The 17,976-nt window shown below is 34.4% G+C and overlaps 1 protein-coding gene across 1 annotated transcript in view; it reads right to left on the bottom strand.

The window, feature by feature from the left end:
* Nucleotides 1-6,042: 6,042 nt before the first annotated feature.
* Nucleotides 6,043-17,976, bottom strand: part of KCND2 (potassium voltage-gated channel subfamily D member 2) — a 477,238-nt gene continuing 465,304 nt past the window's right edge. Inside the window, exons 3-6 of the mRNA XM_004046110.5 lie at nucleotides 14,738-14,833; nucleotides 13,765-13,857; nucleotides 10,361-10,608; nucleotides 6,043-8,706 (exon numbers count right to left, since the gene is read on the bottom strand). Coding sequence (XP_004046158.1) covers nucleotides 8,529-8,706; nucleotides 10,361-10,608; nucleotides 13,765-13,857; nucleotides 14,738-14,833 — 615 coding nt within the window. The 3' untranslated portion in view covers nucleotides 6,043-8,528. The remainder of the gene's footprint in view (nucleotides 8,707-10,360; nucleotides 10,609-13,764; nucleotides 13,858-14,737; nucleotides 14,834-17,976) is intronic.

Raw genomic sequence — 17,976 nt, 5'->3', positions numbered from 1 at the left:
AGGAATACACTGGAAGCCTAAGTTAGCTGATTTATTTGGCTTTCTATTATATTGTTTAAAAACCTTAGTTGAGGTGGTGCTTTTATGATAAACTTTGAGCATTGAATATATTTTTCTCTTAGTTATGAGAAGAAATGGAGAAGTGCAACTAATGATAAATAAGCCACAGTCATTCAGTAGTTCATTTGTATTTAAATCTAGACAGCAGTCAGCAATAATTACAGAAAAAACATTTCATTAGAATCAGTGATACTCAGATACAGACACTTAGGCATTTATGCTCTCACCCTGTCACCCAGGCTGCAATGGCGTGATCTCGGCTCACTGAAACCTCTGCCTCCCGGGTTCAAACGATTCTCCTGCCTCAGCCTCCCAAATAGCTGGGATTACAAGTGCCTGCCACCACGGCCAGATAATTTTTGTATTTTTAGTAGAGACGGGGTTTCACCATGTTGGCCAGGCTGGTCTCGAACTCCTGAGCTCAAATGACCTGCTCGCCTCGGCCTCCTAAAGTGCTGGGATTACAGGCATGAGCCACCATGCCTGGCCCCTAATCTTAGTCTCTTAAGGTAAATTTATTATAATCATTTTGATATTCAGCCTAAGTTTAGGTTGAAACACCTATTATAAGGATATAGATGATGAGAGAAATGTCTTGAATTAATTTCAGATAATCCTACAAAATTCATTAAGTCTGTATCTAATAGTAAATAATTGCAGTACAATTTAACTAAATTCTCAGAATCTTTGCTAATGAACTGAATTCTAAATAAGATAGCCAAAGAAACTGGCATGACATTGAATTCTTCTGGTTTTCCAAACTTTGTTTCTTCCAAATGATATATGGTTTCAAGTTCTTCTAGTCACTCATAAATCCATTTCTCTCACTAATCTCTCATTAGTCGGCTCCTGCACGTTTGTATGAATAAATTCATTTCATTTTAGATATTAGTAGAGCTGTCTGATACACACACACACACACTCACTCACACACATACACACACAAAACAGGGATGAGTTCTGAGAAACACATCATTAGGCAATTTTGTCCTTGTGAGAACATCACAGAGTGTATATACACAAACCTGGATGGTATAGCCTACTACACACCTAGGCTTTATGGTAAAGCCTGTTGCTCCTAGGCTACAAACCTGAACAGCATGTTACTGTACTGAATACTGTAGGCAATTGTAACCCAATGGTGAGTATTTGTGAATCTAAGCATAGAAAAAGTACAGTAAAAATCCAGTATTATAATCTGTTGGGACCACCCTCATATATGCAGTACATCATTGACTGAAATATTGCTATGTGGCCCACGACTGTATGTATTTGTGTTCGTATGTATGTATGCCTTGTTTTCATAGTGTAGTGTGATTTTGTATTAGGGTCTATCTGCTGTGTATTAGCAGTTTGGAAAAAACCAAAAATTATATTTTTATCCTTCTGTATGACAAATTGGGGAACTTTTATTATTTTATAATAAAATTTGTATAATTTTAGAAAATTTTAATTTATCTTATAAAATCTATTATATTAAATTTATACAATTTATCATCAGAATTTGACAATACTAAGCTATATATGACATTAATTTCCCATACATGTCTTTTAAATCATGATTGCCTCTTAATTTCTCATGTTAAGAAAGTTTTGGACACAATATTAATATTTACAATGAATAACACATTTTACCATTTGAGAAGTAGAAAGGGAAAGATTGAAGTGGAAAGTAAAGAGATATTATTAATAGGCCAGTGTTATTTTGGAACATAAAACAAGCAAACGATGAAGCCCAAATAAGAAGTTTTATGGGAAGTACTTATATCCCAAGTACCATTTTAAAAGGTACATTAAATTTTCTACAGTTCTGAATAAATCAAATGTCTATGTTTATGCCTTTATTGGAGGTTTTATTTTATTAGGAACAAATAAAAATTTTCAATGACCTTCAGAAAAATTTTAGAAATGTTTCTGAGGATGGACTGCAACAGCAGGATTGAAAAAAATCCAATCGTATTTTTAATTATATTATATTAACTTGGAATACTGAATTATGCACTTATTTTGCCTATCTGAACCTCTCTGCACTTTATTTTGTATGTGGTATTAAATGCCAATAGGCACTTTGCTCCTATCCTCTGAAATTTTTGCCGGCAATAATTTAGGAAGATACAAAAGATAATAAAGGATGAGAATTGTGGTTATTGGTATTAATTCCAAAATATTTCTGTTTCATGATCAGCCTCCAGGACTTGGACTGTGCACCAACTAGATGCTGCAGGCTATAACTGCAGCCCTAATAAACAACTTTGAAAATGTTGCAGACCTTATTAAAAAAGGGGAGCAGGAGCCACGGTAGCTCAGGCTGGTTGCCCTGGCATTCAGGGAGGTGAGGCTACACGTTAGAGGCCAACCTGGTCACCATTGGTTAAAAAAAGGGGAGCAAGTGAGAAATAATAGATGCTCTAACACATAATTATCTCTGTTACTAGAAAATTAACTAAATGTGTATGCTCTACTGATATGGAGTTGTTGGAAAAATATTTGTCAATTAGGACACTGATATAATTCCTAGCCAGGTCCCATTTTATTTTAATTTACCAATAGTCAATTAGGAAGCAGTTATTATCAGAACACAACAAGATGATAAAATGTGTTGGACCAAAGAAAATGGGAAGAAAAAATGATCATCCTTGATAATGACCACAATCACCAGAGCACAGGTATGCCCAGGCCTCCCTCTGTGTCCCACCCCCATTTCTTTTAATTTATCTGTTAGCCTAAAAGAAGAAATAACATCAATAATTCTATGCAATAGAACTCTGTCATAGAAATACATAACTTAATTTAAAATTTTATATTATCTAAATTAGGAAAACCCACACTCATAATTTTTCAGTGTTAAAGTTTTCTCATCAGGAAATGTGGCTAATAATTACTGAATGGATTGATACATGTGAAGTCATTAGCACAGTGCTTGGCCTATATTTAATATCCAGTAAAGTTAACAGTCATTATTGTTATCTTTCCATGGTGGTTGTAATCATCATTATTTAGTACTCACTGTTAATCTATTGAAGAAAGTGTAAAATGAAAAGAGTGCATTAGGATTTTACTTCTGTGGGTTTACATTTTTTTTTTTACCAGATTGATTGGTGATAAATTAATGCATGTCCAGAATGATTGCTGTGTAAAATTATGATGCACATGACATTTTTACTTTCAAAATTGTTATATCCTCTATAATGAAATCTTCTGCCTCTCCAAGAAGGTGTCTCTGATTGGGAAATTTAACAAACCCCTCTACCCAATTCAGTGTCCACTCAGCCTTGGCTCTTTCAACTCCCTTTCACATGTCTTGGAGAAATAGCTGATTCTGTTAATTTTAGGGTCCTGTTCTTCATCTTGCAGGCATTGTAGGAGATGTCTGAGCAGTATTGGTGTACGACTATTAAAAACTGGTAACAGGTTAAGAGAATTTTTGGTGCTGAAATTTGTAGCTCTAACCAAGGAATTAAATTGATCTAAAGTGAACTTTAAAATTCTGGTTTTTATTTTTCTTTTTTCTTTTTTTTAAGACGGAGTCTCCCCCTGTCACCCAGGCTGGAATGCAGTGGCACAATCTCAGCTCATTGCAACCTCCACCTCCTGAGTTCAAGCAATTCTCCTGCCTCAGACTCCTGAGTAGCTGAGATTACAGGCATGCACCAGGACACCTGGCTATTTTTCTTTTCTTTTTTGGTAGAGATGGGGTTTCACCAGTTGATGAGGCTGGTCTTGGACTCCTGACCTCAAGTGAGCCACCCACCTCAGCCTCCCAAAGTGCTAGGATTACAGGCATGAGCCACTGCGTCAGGCCAAAATTCTGTATTTTCAATTAGAGTCAAAGCCCAAGGATGTCTCTACCATCTTGTAGCCCTTGCCAATAGCCTACTCTTGTCTTCCAGGGTTCCTCCAAATCTCTCTCCAAATATTTGTTATCTACTCATTCAATACCCTTCTTCAACCATCCTCTTGCTTTGGAATTGACATGAACCAACTAGGCCCGCCTTATTGGTGAGTGCCCCTGATTACAGACTTACCTTTCTGTTGTCCCAATTACTCAGATATTTCAATAGGATTCATCAGATAATAGAATTTGAGGTGTGGTGTTCAGATTCACAGAAGCATTGTGTATCAGTCCTCCTGCAAAACTATTTTAATAGCATTCTTCACATTCTCTGAAATTATAGTTGAAAAGGTAGAGTGGATACTTGAGAAAGTTTTTTTCCTTTTAACTTTAACGTAATGCATAAACATGAAGCTCTTCTTCCTTTGGGTTTTGTTTTACCTTTATTGTTTCCTGTTCTTTCTCTGGACAGGTAGGAATTCATTTGCCCTGCCTGCCAGCCCCCATAGAGACAGAACCATTGCCTAGTGAAAGAAGATTTTAATGACGTGATGAAAATATTTTAGAAAGCACCTTGAAGAATAGTATCTTTATGTAACCTCTGTTGGAGAGATGTCTTCAGGAGACTGAGGTAGAAGAGCGACTGTCAAAATGGAAAGGTGAAGATTTGAAGTGTAAGATTATGAATAGTAGTGTAAAGAAGAGAGTTGAGATATTTTCCACTAGATAATTCCTTAAAAAGGATTTGATCTGGTTTCTTAATCTGTATTTCTCTATCACCTTGTCTGGCCCATCATCTGTATTTAATAAACTGGATTATATGTAGAATGAATATTAGTTATGTAACCTAAAGGATTTCCATAGAAAAGCTAGAGAAAAAAGTAATTAGGGAAAGGCAAAGATCTGCTACAATAATAATTAATGCTTGAAGATAAAGGAGAAAAAAGGCAGGGCAGGCAGTAAAGAGAAAGATTAAAGGTATGCTATGTATTTAATATTATTTTCAACTAAAAATATTTTGTAAAATTATATTTTATAATTATCTTAAGCAAACTTGCTGTTCAAAGCTAGTAATTCCTTAGAAGTAAAAAATCAAACTCAGTAAAGAATATTTTAGTATCCTAATACAACCAGCTGAAGTAGATAAGACTTAAACCTTCGTAGGTACAATTTAAACCCTCATTAAAAAAATACTGTGTGCCTACACAATTGTGTTGAAAATTCAGATGTTTACACAGTGCAGAGTAATAACCATTCTTGTACCAGTGAGTTAATAAAACAAACACCTTAATGACACTGTAGGGAAGAGAAGATGCCTTTCTTATGAAACTCTAAGGAGTTATCAATTTACTTTCAAGAACCCTTTTTTATTCTTTTGAGCAATGTTACTGGCAGACACATTATAGCTCCCAAGAGGCTATTTCTAAGCCAACATTGTGACTAAGTTGAAGGAATAGGGATGCATATTGAACTTTTTAATGCAAGATTGATACCTAATAAATCAAAGGGTATAAATGAAAATAACAAGAAAAGATAGAGACTATCCACCAAGAGGACCATATATATCACCAGTTAAAATCAGTCTTTCTACTAAATAATTTCCTTTGTTTTTTTCCTTCTTCTATAAACTCTTAACATTTTCTTGCTTTTTATCCTTTCCAAGATATTAAGAGAAACCATTAGTGGTTGCATATTAAAAATGAATGAAAATCTATGTATATGTGTATGAACAAATTTATATCTACATGTACACATACATACACACAAATAGCTAGGCAAATAAATCGCCCCGCTTTCCTAGGTAGAATAAAGCCTTTGATTAAGAATTTAGTTAAGTTCTGACCAAAACCATTACCCCTGAGCTTCTCTGCTTAATGCAAGTAGTGGTGTTTAAGAAGTATATAAGGTTCAGGGACTGGCTTTCCTTAATTGATACTATCTTTTCTGTTAAAGAAGTCCCTGCCTTAATTCCCATTACTAGCAAAAGCTACTGTCTCCACCCATTCAGATGAGATTTAAGCATTATTTTCAATTGCTGTGTCCTTTGAGTTGTATGTCTCACAAGGTCCTCCCACATTTGTATTATGAGTGTGGCATATCCTAATTTTGGGAAAGGAATGAAATCTAAGAAAATAGGGCAACAGTCAACATTTTGTCCTGTTCAAGCATGCACATGTTTTATTTAAGTATTCTCCAAAGGTCTATTTTTTTCCAGCATAATGCAGATATTATGCTATCCTTTGAAATAAGATATATGAATTTCAAACAAAATTGTCAAAAACAATGACCTTAGTTACTCCATATGGTACACAGAAATAATTACATTTCACTTACAATACAGATGCACTTAACACAGTCATCAATAGTCATTCACCACCAACACAGTATATTTTTAAATCACTTAAAACATCAAAAAGTTTTTTTTTTCTTTTCCAAAAGCCTAATAAAATTAATAATTTTGGGTAAGTGATAAATCAAAAGAGGAGGCAGAATTGTCAATTGAAATAACCTAACTGCATTTTCTTTTATGTAATATTTTAAGAACATGAAAATAGAACTTCTCATTGGGAATCAAAAGACATAGTAATTCTGATTATGGTTTCCTTAGTCTACTTTTTAGAAGGTTTTCAATAAATGCCATCAGATAAGTTTCACTAGACATTGCTCTAGAAGCATAAACTGACATGAGGCAGGTGTTAATATAATTGTTAATATTTGTACTACTGGAAAATTAGTAACTTTTTAAAAGATGTACTAGGAATGAAGCCAGTTCTTCCCAAGAGATAGTTGAGTTTATCTTGCTTTCACTCAGCAAATGTTTATTAAGATCTAATATGTGCATAGCACTGTTCTAGAAACTATTCTAGAAATGGGAAGCAAGAATTTCTGGCTTTACTTGAAAATGGTTGGATTAATCCCTTTTTATGATTAAATATCATAAGCATTTAAAAATCTCATCTCTGACAGAGGGATAATTATTAACTCTTTCCATGTACAGAAGCTAAGCTTTATTCCTTACAGTGGTGGCTTGGAATGAATAAAAACTTTGCATTTGACATTAAACTGTTTTACACTGTCATGTGCAGACATGTCTGCTGAAATATTTTAAGGGTGAAAAGTTATAAAAACTTTTCACTTAAATGTACAGAGATCAACTTTGCATCATCAAACTCCTGTTCTCCTGATTTATTGGAGAAAATTGTACCTTGCAATACACAGGAACCTTTCTGAGATAAATTTGTGCTGCCTTCCTGGATGGCGTAGAAAGCATGCTTTCATCAAATATTGCTAAATAAAGCACTCCAGTGTATCTCTACATTTCAATCCACATTAGTTATTCTCAAAATGTATTCAAGATCTAAAGCAAAATAAATAATACATCAAGTAAGATTCTGAGATGATTGATCCTGTGATATTAGTCCCAGTCCATTCTGTTCATAAAATACATAGTGATATATCCAGTATCTGGGCTTTTCCATAAACAACAAAGACGTTAGAGATAATTTATATGGGTCAACTCCTTTTTTTCTAGTTTTCGACAAGGGGATTGATGACAATCTACTTACAAGATAATTTTTTTTGGAAATACAAAAGTAGGGAAGTCACTTGAACTACAGTAAACAGTAGTCTTGTTGATGATGATAAACCCAATAGAGAGGTGCTATAAAAATACAAGAACAGATAATGCACTGTGTCACAGGAATACAGTGGACCAAAAAATATTACTGAAAAACATTTATGGCACAATAGTTTTGGATTAAAAAGTTACCTAAAACCTGGCCACACCAGAAGTTTTTCTACGAATGTGGCTCTTACCGTATCTATAAAGATCTGGAAAGTACAACAACAAAAAAATCCTGATTCCTGATACAACAGTTGTACAACAAATTATTGCAGTTGTAACAGTATCTAGGTGCAAAGTTAAACGATAATGAATACTGAACTATCTGAACACTTTAGATTTACTAATGAGCATCCCCATGAGAAATACTGCAGGTCTAAAAGGAGTTTATTTGCACAGCCCACCATGGAACATGAACACTCAGCTTGTTGTAAGTGCACAGAAATTACCCCTTTCTACAATTATAGTTTATCATGCCTATTCTGAAGACAACATAAGGAAACTGAGATCACTGCTTCAAAGAATTCTAGCATGCATTATGATGGTTTCCTTCAGTCAATACAAATATGTTGTGTGAGTTTTTTTTTAATATGTAATAATCTTCATCATAGCCAATGTTCATGGTTTTAACAGGAAAAAATTTTATCAAAATGTTTTCCATATTTTTTTGTTTTGCATTCAACTGGAACATTATGTTCAAAGATTTATGTTATTTGTTTTATTAAAAAAGAGTTCTGATCATAAGAAGCATCAGTAGGCGGCATTTCATTGTGCTCATTCACAAAGTCAAAGGGCCACAGAATATTACTCTGTATAACAGGTCAAACTGTCTAGAAATGCCATTTGGTGGTTTTATTCACATCCTTAAGATTGGAAGCTTTGTTTTTGTTTCACTACCAACCTTCTTTCTTTGCTGCATTAATCTGCAGAATATTTATTGTTTCTTCTTTCTTCTACGTTGAGATTCTTTTCACAGCCAGGGCTCGAATTCTCTTAGACCTTATTCCAATTGTCTTACAAAGCAGAAACTCTGACAATATTTCCTCCTGAGTACTCAGGAGATTCTGGCCTATCGTCTCCTTCTGGTGTGGTTACTGGAGGTGTTGGGATGCTTATTATTGCTGTAGTCACATAAGGTTGTTCACAGTTTAGTTTAACACACTCTTCCATTTTGGCATTTAAACTGGATCGGCTGATAGAAAAAAAAATATTTAGGAAAGTAAGTTGTTTACTTAAAATGTTTTTCATACAACTGAAGAATATGTGTTGTAATGCTTATAAAAATATTTTAATTGTCTAAGGAAAGTTATTATAATTAAAAATATCAAACACCAAATCTTAATCTATGTTAAAGATGAACACAGTAATTAACATTAAATAAATTTCTAAAAGACAGTTTGACTTGGTTCCATCAAGTATTTATCAAACTAAATGTATTATGAAAAAATGTAAGAAAGAAAGAGCTTCAAGTAAGATTTGGACAGCCTGGGCTGAGCAAAGAAGTTTTATTTAAGACAGACCTCTGAGAGGTTTGAGAAACCACTATGAAAGAGCCATATCACATTGATTTCTTAATTCTTTTGACCACAGAATATTTTTATTTTCATGTCTTTTGGGATATATAATGCCCTCAAATCTCTCAACTTAATGATGATCACATATTACAGAAATAAAAAAAAATTATCTATTACTATCTAACACTTCAAGTTCCCAAATGGTATTATTGGATGAATTGTATACTCTAAGTGGGGAAGGGGATAAAGGGGAAATGAGAGAGAAGGATATACACAGAAGCTTGAAACTAATTATTTTATTTTCATGGAAAACATAATTAAGATGTTTATGTCCTAAGATTTTCTTGCTGGATACTTTTCCATTGTCGACTTCACTTTATAAAGGATATAAGACTGCAAAGCTAAAATATCTTGAAGATAGAAGTCTTATGGCTCCTAATTTTAATTTTCTACTCCCAGAGACATCCAATTTATGTAAATCAACATCACCTGAATTCAGAATCTCATCCAGATTTCAACAAAGACTTCTGAATGCCAACAAAGAAGAGGACTGAATTTACAGAGTCTCACTCTAACAATATATGCTGTTCAATTTGAAAACAGAATAAAATTATTTTGGCAGAAACTGATTTTTAATGACATATATTGTTTAAATGTACAACTTTTTATTTTTACACATTTGTGGTAAAAACAGTGAATAAGGAAAAGCAAAGGAAATATATCAATATGGAAGTTTTACTTAACTTGTTCATAAACTAACCAGAGGCAAACAATTTTAGTACTTCACTTATTTTTTGTATTATGTTGATTTTGTGTTTGATATGGCCAAAAATACCTTTCTGATCAAAATTATATATTGATAGAAATGATTTGTGTAGGCAAAGTTTTCATTTTTACTGTTACAGAGAGTGTGTTTGTATATTTTTACGTGCTGTTCAATAATTTTTAGCCATGTTGATCTCAATTTCATTTGACTCTTTTAGTAGTGATCACCATCATTTCAGGCTGTTGAATATATAAGAGACTCCTGAGTATAAAAGTCCTTGCCCAAATAAGAAAAGGTTGTGGAGCAGAAGAGAGAAAAACAGATCTGTGTGCACCCAATCATCTCTTCTTCTTTCGACTCTTTTAATACTGATATAAGCACTATTTTTAACCCTTAATGGATATGCAAGCAGAACCGTTTTCCTACTTGTTACGCTACCATTTTTGTCTCTTCCTGAACCATAGGAGCTAGGGATTTAGATGCCACGTAAGTGACAACATGAGTGCAGAAGACACACCCTGGGAACCAGCACAGGTGTGTAGACAACACAGATTAATCTCAGGTACCTGTTAGACAGAGGCGTTCTCTCCACACATCTGATCTGAATCGTGCTGAGTTCTTGTATACTACCTTGATGGCTTCCTGATACATTGGCATTTGGGATGCGAAAAGTTTTTTTGTGTCGTCGTGAACAGCAGGTGCTGGTGACTCCTTGTTGTGAAGACAGTGAGGGACTGTGACTTGAAGGACGATTAACAGTTGCAACTTCCATGCAGCTTTCTTCAAAGACTTGTTCGTCCACAAACTCGTGATTCTGTTCCACAGTTGTAAGTAAATGAAGAAACAGAGAAGCACATTTTTAAAAACGAAATACATAGCTTTATTTTTAAAGCTCAAATATGCCCAAGTATAGTTAGACTTGATACAATGGTTAAATAAAACCATTTTTATAAAGATTGACATCAAAACCACTTCTTTTTGGCATTTATGTGGAAATATCTCTGTAGTTAAACCTAGAGATTGACATCTGTAGGCTGATTTAATGTCCCTTTATAGACTAACTTTATCTTGAAATATCATTTATTTATTTAAACATAAAATCTGGAAGGTATATGATAAGGAAAAAAAAAACCTAAAAAATGCATATAGATAAAACCCACAGGGAAATTAGAAATTCCCACTGACTTTATTTTTTAAAAAGGTTGAAGTTATGGAAAAGAGATTATTTTAATAGGATGCCCCAAGTTAGATTGTCTGTTATATATTAGCAAATCTTTTCACATGGGATTGAAAACATTTCTAAATTAGAAAATGGGACCCCTAAGACACTATCCATTTCTTTATATGTTCCTCTAAAAATGCCCAGTACAGAAAAATATGACTTATTCATTACATAAGTAAAATATAATTGTCTGCCGAATGTGTCACTCTGTGTTCGACCCAGAAGGGATTAGCATTGAACTTTTGTGGCCTTTTTTGTAATCTTCATAATACATCACTGGCATCACTGGCTGTACTGATGATCTCTCTATGCATTTGGGGTTTTTCCGTCACTATTTCCTAACTTCCAGCCCAGTAGCAAATAGCAATAGGCATCATTTCACATATCGTATTTTATAGAAACATGGTATCAATTTTGCTTTTAAAATGTTTGACAAAAAACCTCCTGAAATGCCTATGGAAGAATTTCACCTCAGAAATATAAAGGAAAACATTTTTGGTCTGAACTACTAGAGAATGACTTCAATTACTATTTTGTTTTTCTTTGCATGGGTGGGGATAGTCTTATAATGGAAGGCTTTGCACATACCGAATTCCACTTAACTATCTCTCATCCTAAAATATGAGTAAAACAATTGAAGCAAGACACTGGCTAATAAGAAATAGATTATGTTTTAGCTACTCGTTTTGTCATTTCTCTGCTGAGACAAGCATTTTGAAATAAATGAAATTTAACATTCTACTCTTTAAAGTCTAGAGAATAATATAATCAGACAAGACAGAATTTCATGTTAAATATTAAATTTCAAAGAAAAAATGGTGCACAAAAGATTCACAGTCTGTTTCCTTCTCTTACAATGCATGGTTTCACATACCTAAGTTATAATGCATGAGATTCTAATTTGTCTCATCAGTGATTGAAAGTTCAGGAGTCATTCTGTTATTAGTTACTACATACTTTTGTAGGTAGCATAATTTATATTAGTTGGTGTTAAGTGATTTTTGATTTTAAAAAAGCCCTCAAAAAAGGAAAATACAGGGAACAGAAAAGATAGGAATAAAAGTATTTTATTTATTTATTTATTTATTGAGACAGAGTCTGGCTCTTGTTGCCCAGGCTGGAGTGCAGTGACACTATCTTAGCTCACTGCAACCTCTGCCTCCTGGGTTCAAGCAATTCTCCTGCCTCAGCCTCCCGAGTAGCTGGGAATACAGGCTCCCGCCACCACGTCTGGCTAACTTTTTTGTATTTTTAGTAGAGACGAGGTTTCACCATGTTGGTCAGGCTGGACTTGAACTCCTGACCTCAGCTGACCCACCCACCTTGGCCTCCCAAAGTGCTGGGATTACAGACGTGAGCCACTGCGCCCGGCCAACATTTTATTATTAATGTATCATTTAACTTTCAAATTTATCCTACTAGGTTATAGACCTGTCCATATCTTTATTTAAAAATGCAAGTATAATCATGTTACTACCTTGTTTAAAACATTTAAATGATTTCCATGAACTAAAGATCAAAATTGTCCACATGGCTGCAAAGCCTAACATTATCTGGACACTGCCTTTCCCTTCACCTCCTCTTTTGCCATGCTACACTCTCTTCTTCTGACCACTCTTAAATTATTTCACTTCCTCCTAGGCTGAGTTCTTTCCTTCTTCAGGTACTTGTATCACCTGTTAGCCCGTTCATTGCTCTGCCTAGCTAACTCCTAGTCACCCTGCAGGTCTCCACTCAAGTTCCTCCAGGAAGCCTTGCCTGACCTGTCCCCTCATGGCTCTGCCCTCTTTACTCTCTTGACTGTGGCACCGTTGTTGCTTTCCATGTTCACTGCTCTTGTCCAGTAACAGCCCTGTCTGGGATTTTGTTTTATAAACAGAGGCTAAATGGTAGCAGAGGCCACACCTCATTTCATGGCGTTTCTTGGGTCTGGCTCGCTCTTGGGCACATAGTAGGCAAGTAGTAAATATTTGCTGAATGACTCTATTGGTAAATAAGTACATGGACAGGCAATACTTTGGAACTGAGAATACAAATCATGTGTCACCCGAGAGTGAGTGAGCTGACATGATCCAAATATGGTGAAGATTTTGTTCTGCTCTGTGATTATCATAGATTATGACTCCTATTTACAAACTGGTTAAGAAATTGGTAGATTTGCCAATGAGGAGGTCCAAACGAGAGCTTGTAAGCGGAGAAATACAGACTTACTCCTTAGCACCCAAGGGCATACCAGTGATTACATGAGTCATTTTTCTAATGAGAATAGTTTCTATTATCTATCTCTATTCATTATGGTTGTGAATGAAACAAATGCTTATATTCCATTGTTCTCTGTTTTTTGTTATTGCTATTGCTATTCTCTTGATCTAGATGCTAGGGACCCTTGAGCACCATTAATTTTTTTCTGTCTAATCCGCATTTTAAGAATCACAGAAAATGATATTGTGTAGGATTTACTATTGGAAGACCACTCTTCATCTGCATTAACTGACTTCTTAGACTAGAGTTAAGACAGCAGCTAAGAATAAAACATTTTAAATAAGTTTCTAAAATACTTTCCAAATTGAAATGTCATTACATCTTTCAAAGTAATTTCAAATATTGTGGGGTTTTGGTTTGTTTGTTTTTTAGCATGTTTTCCAGTAATGCAGACAGTGAAATCACACTCGGAAGCATTAAGTATGCACAAAAGCAAATGGAATTACTGTCAGAGAGCAAGGGAAGGCAGTCATGCTGTCTCCTTACCGTGGTTTTTTCCAGGCAGTGAAGCAGGTGGTGGTGCTGGGTTTCAAAGCTGGAGCCGGATTTGCTAACAAAAGCCTGCTCATTCTCTGAGGACTGTTAACAAAGAGAAGACAGAAGAGCTTTCTATTTTATTTGCAAACAACTCGAACCTCCGCTACATATTTCCACAGAGAGATCTGCTCTATTAACTGGCAACATTTTATTTTTTTTTAACTAGAATGGAACAAATGTGCAGTTCCTGTTAAGTTGGATGATGGGCATTTACAATTTCATCAAATGAATGGTCTGATCTTTTAGACATGCCTCCTTGAATTGAAATTTTAAATCTCTTTTACTCATTCAACTAGCAACTATGTTTGTAAGATGGGAATCTGTTATGTTTTGATGATCAAATTTAGCGTAGTGCTTAGAAAATTTTGAAACCACGATCATGTGCACGTAAATAAAAGCTATTTTGTAAGTAAAGATTGGAATCCTAAATATTAAAGGAAAATTCTGGAGTAAAAATAAATTTTCTCAAATTGTAGTTTATGCCATATGATCTTCCTAACACTGAATAGTATTCCCTCTTCGTTATGAAGTAAAACAAGACATCATGTTAGCCACCCACCCCAACCCCTGACCCAAATGAACGTTAAGGAAGATAAATTTGAAATGAAAAAGAATTAGGCATTTGAATTATTAAGCATTTTTTTTTACCTTTACCATGTTAATAAGAGACAGTGTAGAAATATTGCCCAATGATGAATAGGCATCATGATTCACTGGCAGTATTTCATAGTGAAGTTTCTAACCTTCTACAGCCAACAAGGATGTATAGGGTGAAGTTATTAAAAAAACACAAACAAACACACTTTTGTTGTTTGGATAGCCATTGTCATAATTAGCCATAATAAAATTATAGGGAAGTAGAACTAAATCAATATTAAACCAAGAAATTGAACATTAAAAAAAGAGATGTAATTGATTGTACCTGCAGCTGATTACTGAGTAAACCATTCCGTTTGCTCTGCATGTAAGCATTTGCGCTTCCACTTTTGGCTGCCCGGATCCTGGCCAGTCTAGCTTTCTATAGGAGAAGAAAAATAAACATCCCATTAACATTTATAAATCGTTTCCTTAAAACAGTGAATGAACCCTTGTATAATCCTATTGTCAGCCTACATATTTTTAAAAGTAAGCCAGCTTTCCAAATGCAACTATTGAAAATTACCTCTCTACCTTTTTAAGTGCTTTATTTCCGTTAATATTTATCAGTAAAATCAATGAACTACCTTGGAGCTGGCTTATGCCTTTAAGAATTATAATTAAGTCTTTACAATAAGATCAAGTTATTTCATTATTGCTTCTTTCAATTCTTTCAAAATAAAAATAGCAGTATTACTTTACTTATATTTTCATTTATCCCTATCTGAGTAACTTAATGAAATGAAGACCGGTAGCTCGGGAAACCAGCTGCCAACTCCTTTTCGTTTAAACTAATGTCTTTAAAAAAATTAGTAACTAAGTAGCAAGAACTGATTGCCTTCCTTCCTTCCTTTCTTTTTTTTTTTTAAGAATAAGTATTCATCTATATCTGCATCCTCCAATATAAAATTATATTTTTGCAATTATCCTTTAAATTAGCCAAGGTAGATCCCATGCCAAACAACATGGACTCTCTCTCTAAACAAACAAACAAACAAATAAACAAAAACAACTCTGAATTTATCTACTTTGTCTACTGGCACGGGTCCACACAACTGTATGTGCATCTGATTTGTATTTCACTCTTGAACTGGCTGAAATGAAGAACATAGTGAGCCTATCCAGAGAGATTTAAACACTGTTTTTCATTTTTAAAGCATTTTGTGTGTGTGTGTCTGTAGAGAATATCCTCTAATGTAGAGGGTTTAGGTGGCCAGTTCAATTGTTCCTTTAAGTTACAGTTAGATCCCTAAAGTGAAAGTACTAAGGATCTGGCTGTGTAGCCAGATTTCTGATATTCCATTCTACTTTCTAACTGCTGTTGTTGACGTGCATTTAGACCGTCATGGAAAGAGTCTCATTTTCCCTTCCTGGACAGCACTATTTTGGTGACCATTCTATTTGTATTACATGTAGCTAGCAAGTGTATGTAAAACAGAGACTGGGATGGCTTAGATAAGTTTCCTGTAAGCTTATCTCACAAAACTTCTTCTTTTTCCCTTCTAAACAACCTAGAAAAATACTATCTTTAGTCTCAAGTCCTGGAATGCTCTTTTTAATAAAAATTTTAAAATTATCTAGATTTTTTTAAATGAAAAATAAATATATACATATGACAAAATTTTTAATACTACAGAAGTGCATGCAAACAATTGTCTCTGACCCTGGAGCCATCCCACTCCTAGGCTTCAGAAACAATCACTGGTAATATTTCTAGAGAATCCTGTGAGAAATTTTCTAAGCATAAAAGAGCAAGTAGATATATTCACATGTATATACACATACATTTTTACTCCAGAGAATACTCTGCACACTCTTCTGCATTTAGTTGTGTTTTTTAATTACATCTCAGAACTCTTTCCATATATGCATATAAAGATCCACCTCATTTTTTATGAATGTATAATATACCACGGTATAAACAAATAATTATTTATTTACCAAGCCAACTGCCAATTAATTTTTAAAGCATCTTTGGCAACTATAAGCAAGGCTGCCTGCTTTGAATATGATGATGAGCTTATCTACAAGACATATTTCTGAAAGCAAAATTATTACTGGACCAAAGGGAGTGCACGTGTGTGTGTGTGTGTGTGTGTGTGTGTGTGTGTGTTTCTTTTGTTAAGTCTTACCAAATTTCCCTCCAAAGTTATTGTACCAAGATGCCTTTCACACATATCATTTGAGAGTAGCACTGAGATGTCTGAAGCTCTCAAAATCGCATTAAGATATCGTGTCTTTAACTCCACCCCTCTTCCCTTCCTTCCTAAATTTATTCTTCCTGTGTGCTGATTCCAGGTTAAAATAATATACTTTGTACAAAGACCATATTTATAAATGATGAGAAAATTAGACAAATTTCATTCTTTGTTGGAAACATAATGTTTAGATCACTCAAAATACTGACACAATAGTAGAGAATGAAATTGGAAGGTAGAAAAATTTTAAATTCAAAAGCTGGGCTGCAGTTTCAGGATTTCAGACCAGACTCAGTGAAACAGTAGCAAGTGACAAGGACATTTGGAAACAACTCAGAATTAGCTTAATAATTCAGAAATAAGCAATTTATATATTGGTTTCCAAAAAGAGATTATTGTTGAAATTTCAGTCTTAAAGTCTCTTTAGTCTCCTGGAACATTCATTGCCTTTCTACTCCTGACTCCCAACTCCTCCCTCCCTCCCTTCATTCTCTAAGCATTCAGCAGCAGCATTGGGTAAAACTGTTTTCTTTTATTAAGAAAACATATACATTAACCAAAAATACAGTCCAGCAAAATAAAATGACATATATTTCTCATCATATAATGGAAAGCCTACATATGGTGGCAAACACTACTGCAGAAATAGTTCTAAGCTTAGGGAAAAAGAAGTTGCTTTAGAGACAGACTATCCATTTTTGCTAAGTCATGCAGCGTGTTAGAAAAAGAACTTCCCATCTCAATTTCAATCATGGCTTTTCTTTGACCCGACTACAATTCCATAGGAGTTAATTGGTTTAATTGGTCTTGCGGAGCACCACAACAAATGCCTGTTGAATGCTAGCCTTTATGACTTGTGATTACCTCTTTTGTTCCAGCAGGTAATTGAGGGAAATTATTTTACAAAGATATTTTAGGAAATCATTTTACTTCTGACCCACTCAGTATGACAATCTTGGCAGCACCAATTATGTAATTGGGAGGTTAAAAGAAAGCCATCTGCTGGTAAAAAGAAATGTATTCCTTTCAGTCTCTTACCCCCGACCCTTTTAGGACATACAACTTCTGGCATGGCAAAGTACCAGCGAATAATATGGAAGTTGGAGAAAAGTTTCAGTAAGTACTTTATTTTAGCTGTATGAAAAGTAGGAGACTTCTTAAATTTTAATTAAAGCAAGGTTTACATTTTCAGTGTAAAGCTTTATAGTTATTTTCAAATAATTTATTTGCCTTAAATGGTGACGGTATTTGGAAAAAAGTTGTCTGTCTCATAAACATATTCTTCCTATGCATCCCAATTCTTCATAGCTGCAGTTTTTGTCTAATC

The sequence above is a fragment of the Gorilla gorilla genome, chromosome 6, assembly GCF_029281585.2.
Source record: "Gorilla gorilla gorilla isolate KB3781 chromosome 6, NHGRI_mGorGor1-v2.1_pri, whole genome shotgun sequence".
Taxonomy (NCBI): domain Eukaryota; kingdom Metazoa; phylum Chordata; class Mammalia; order Primates; family Hominidae; genus Gorilla; species Gorilla gorilla.
This window is presented reverse-complemented; position numbering and strand designations above follow the sequence as displayed.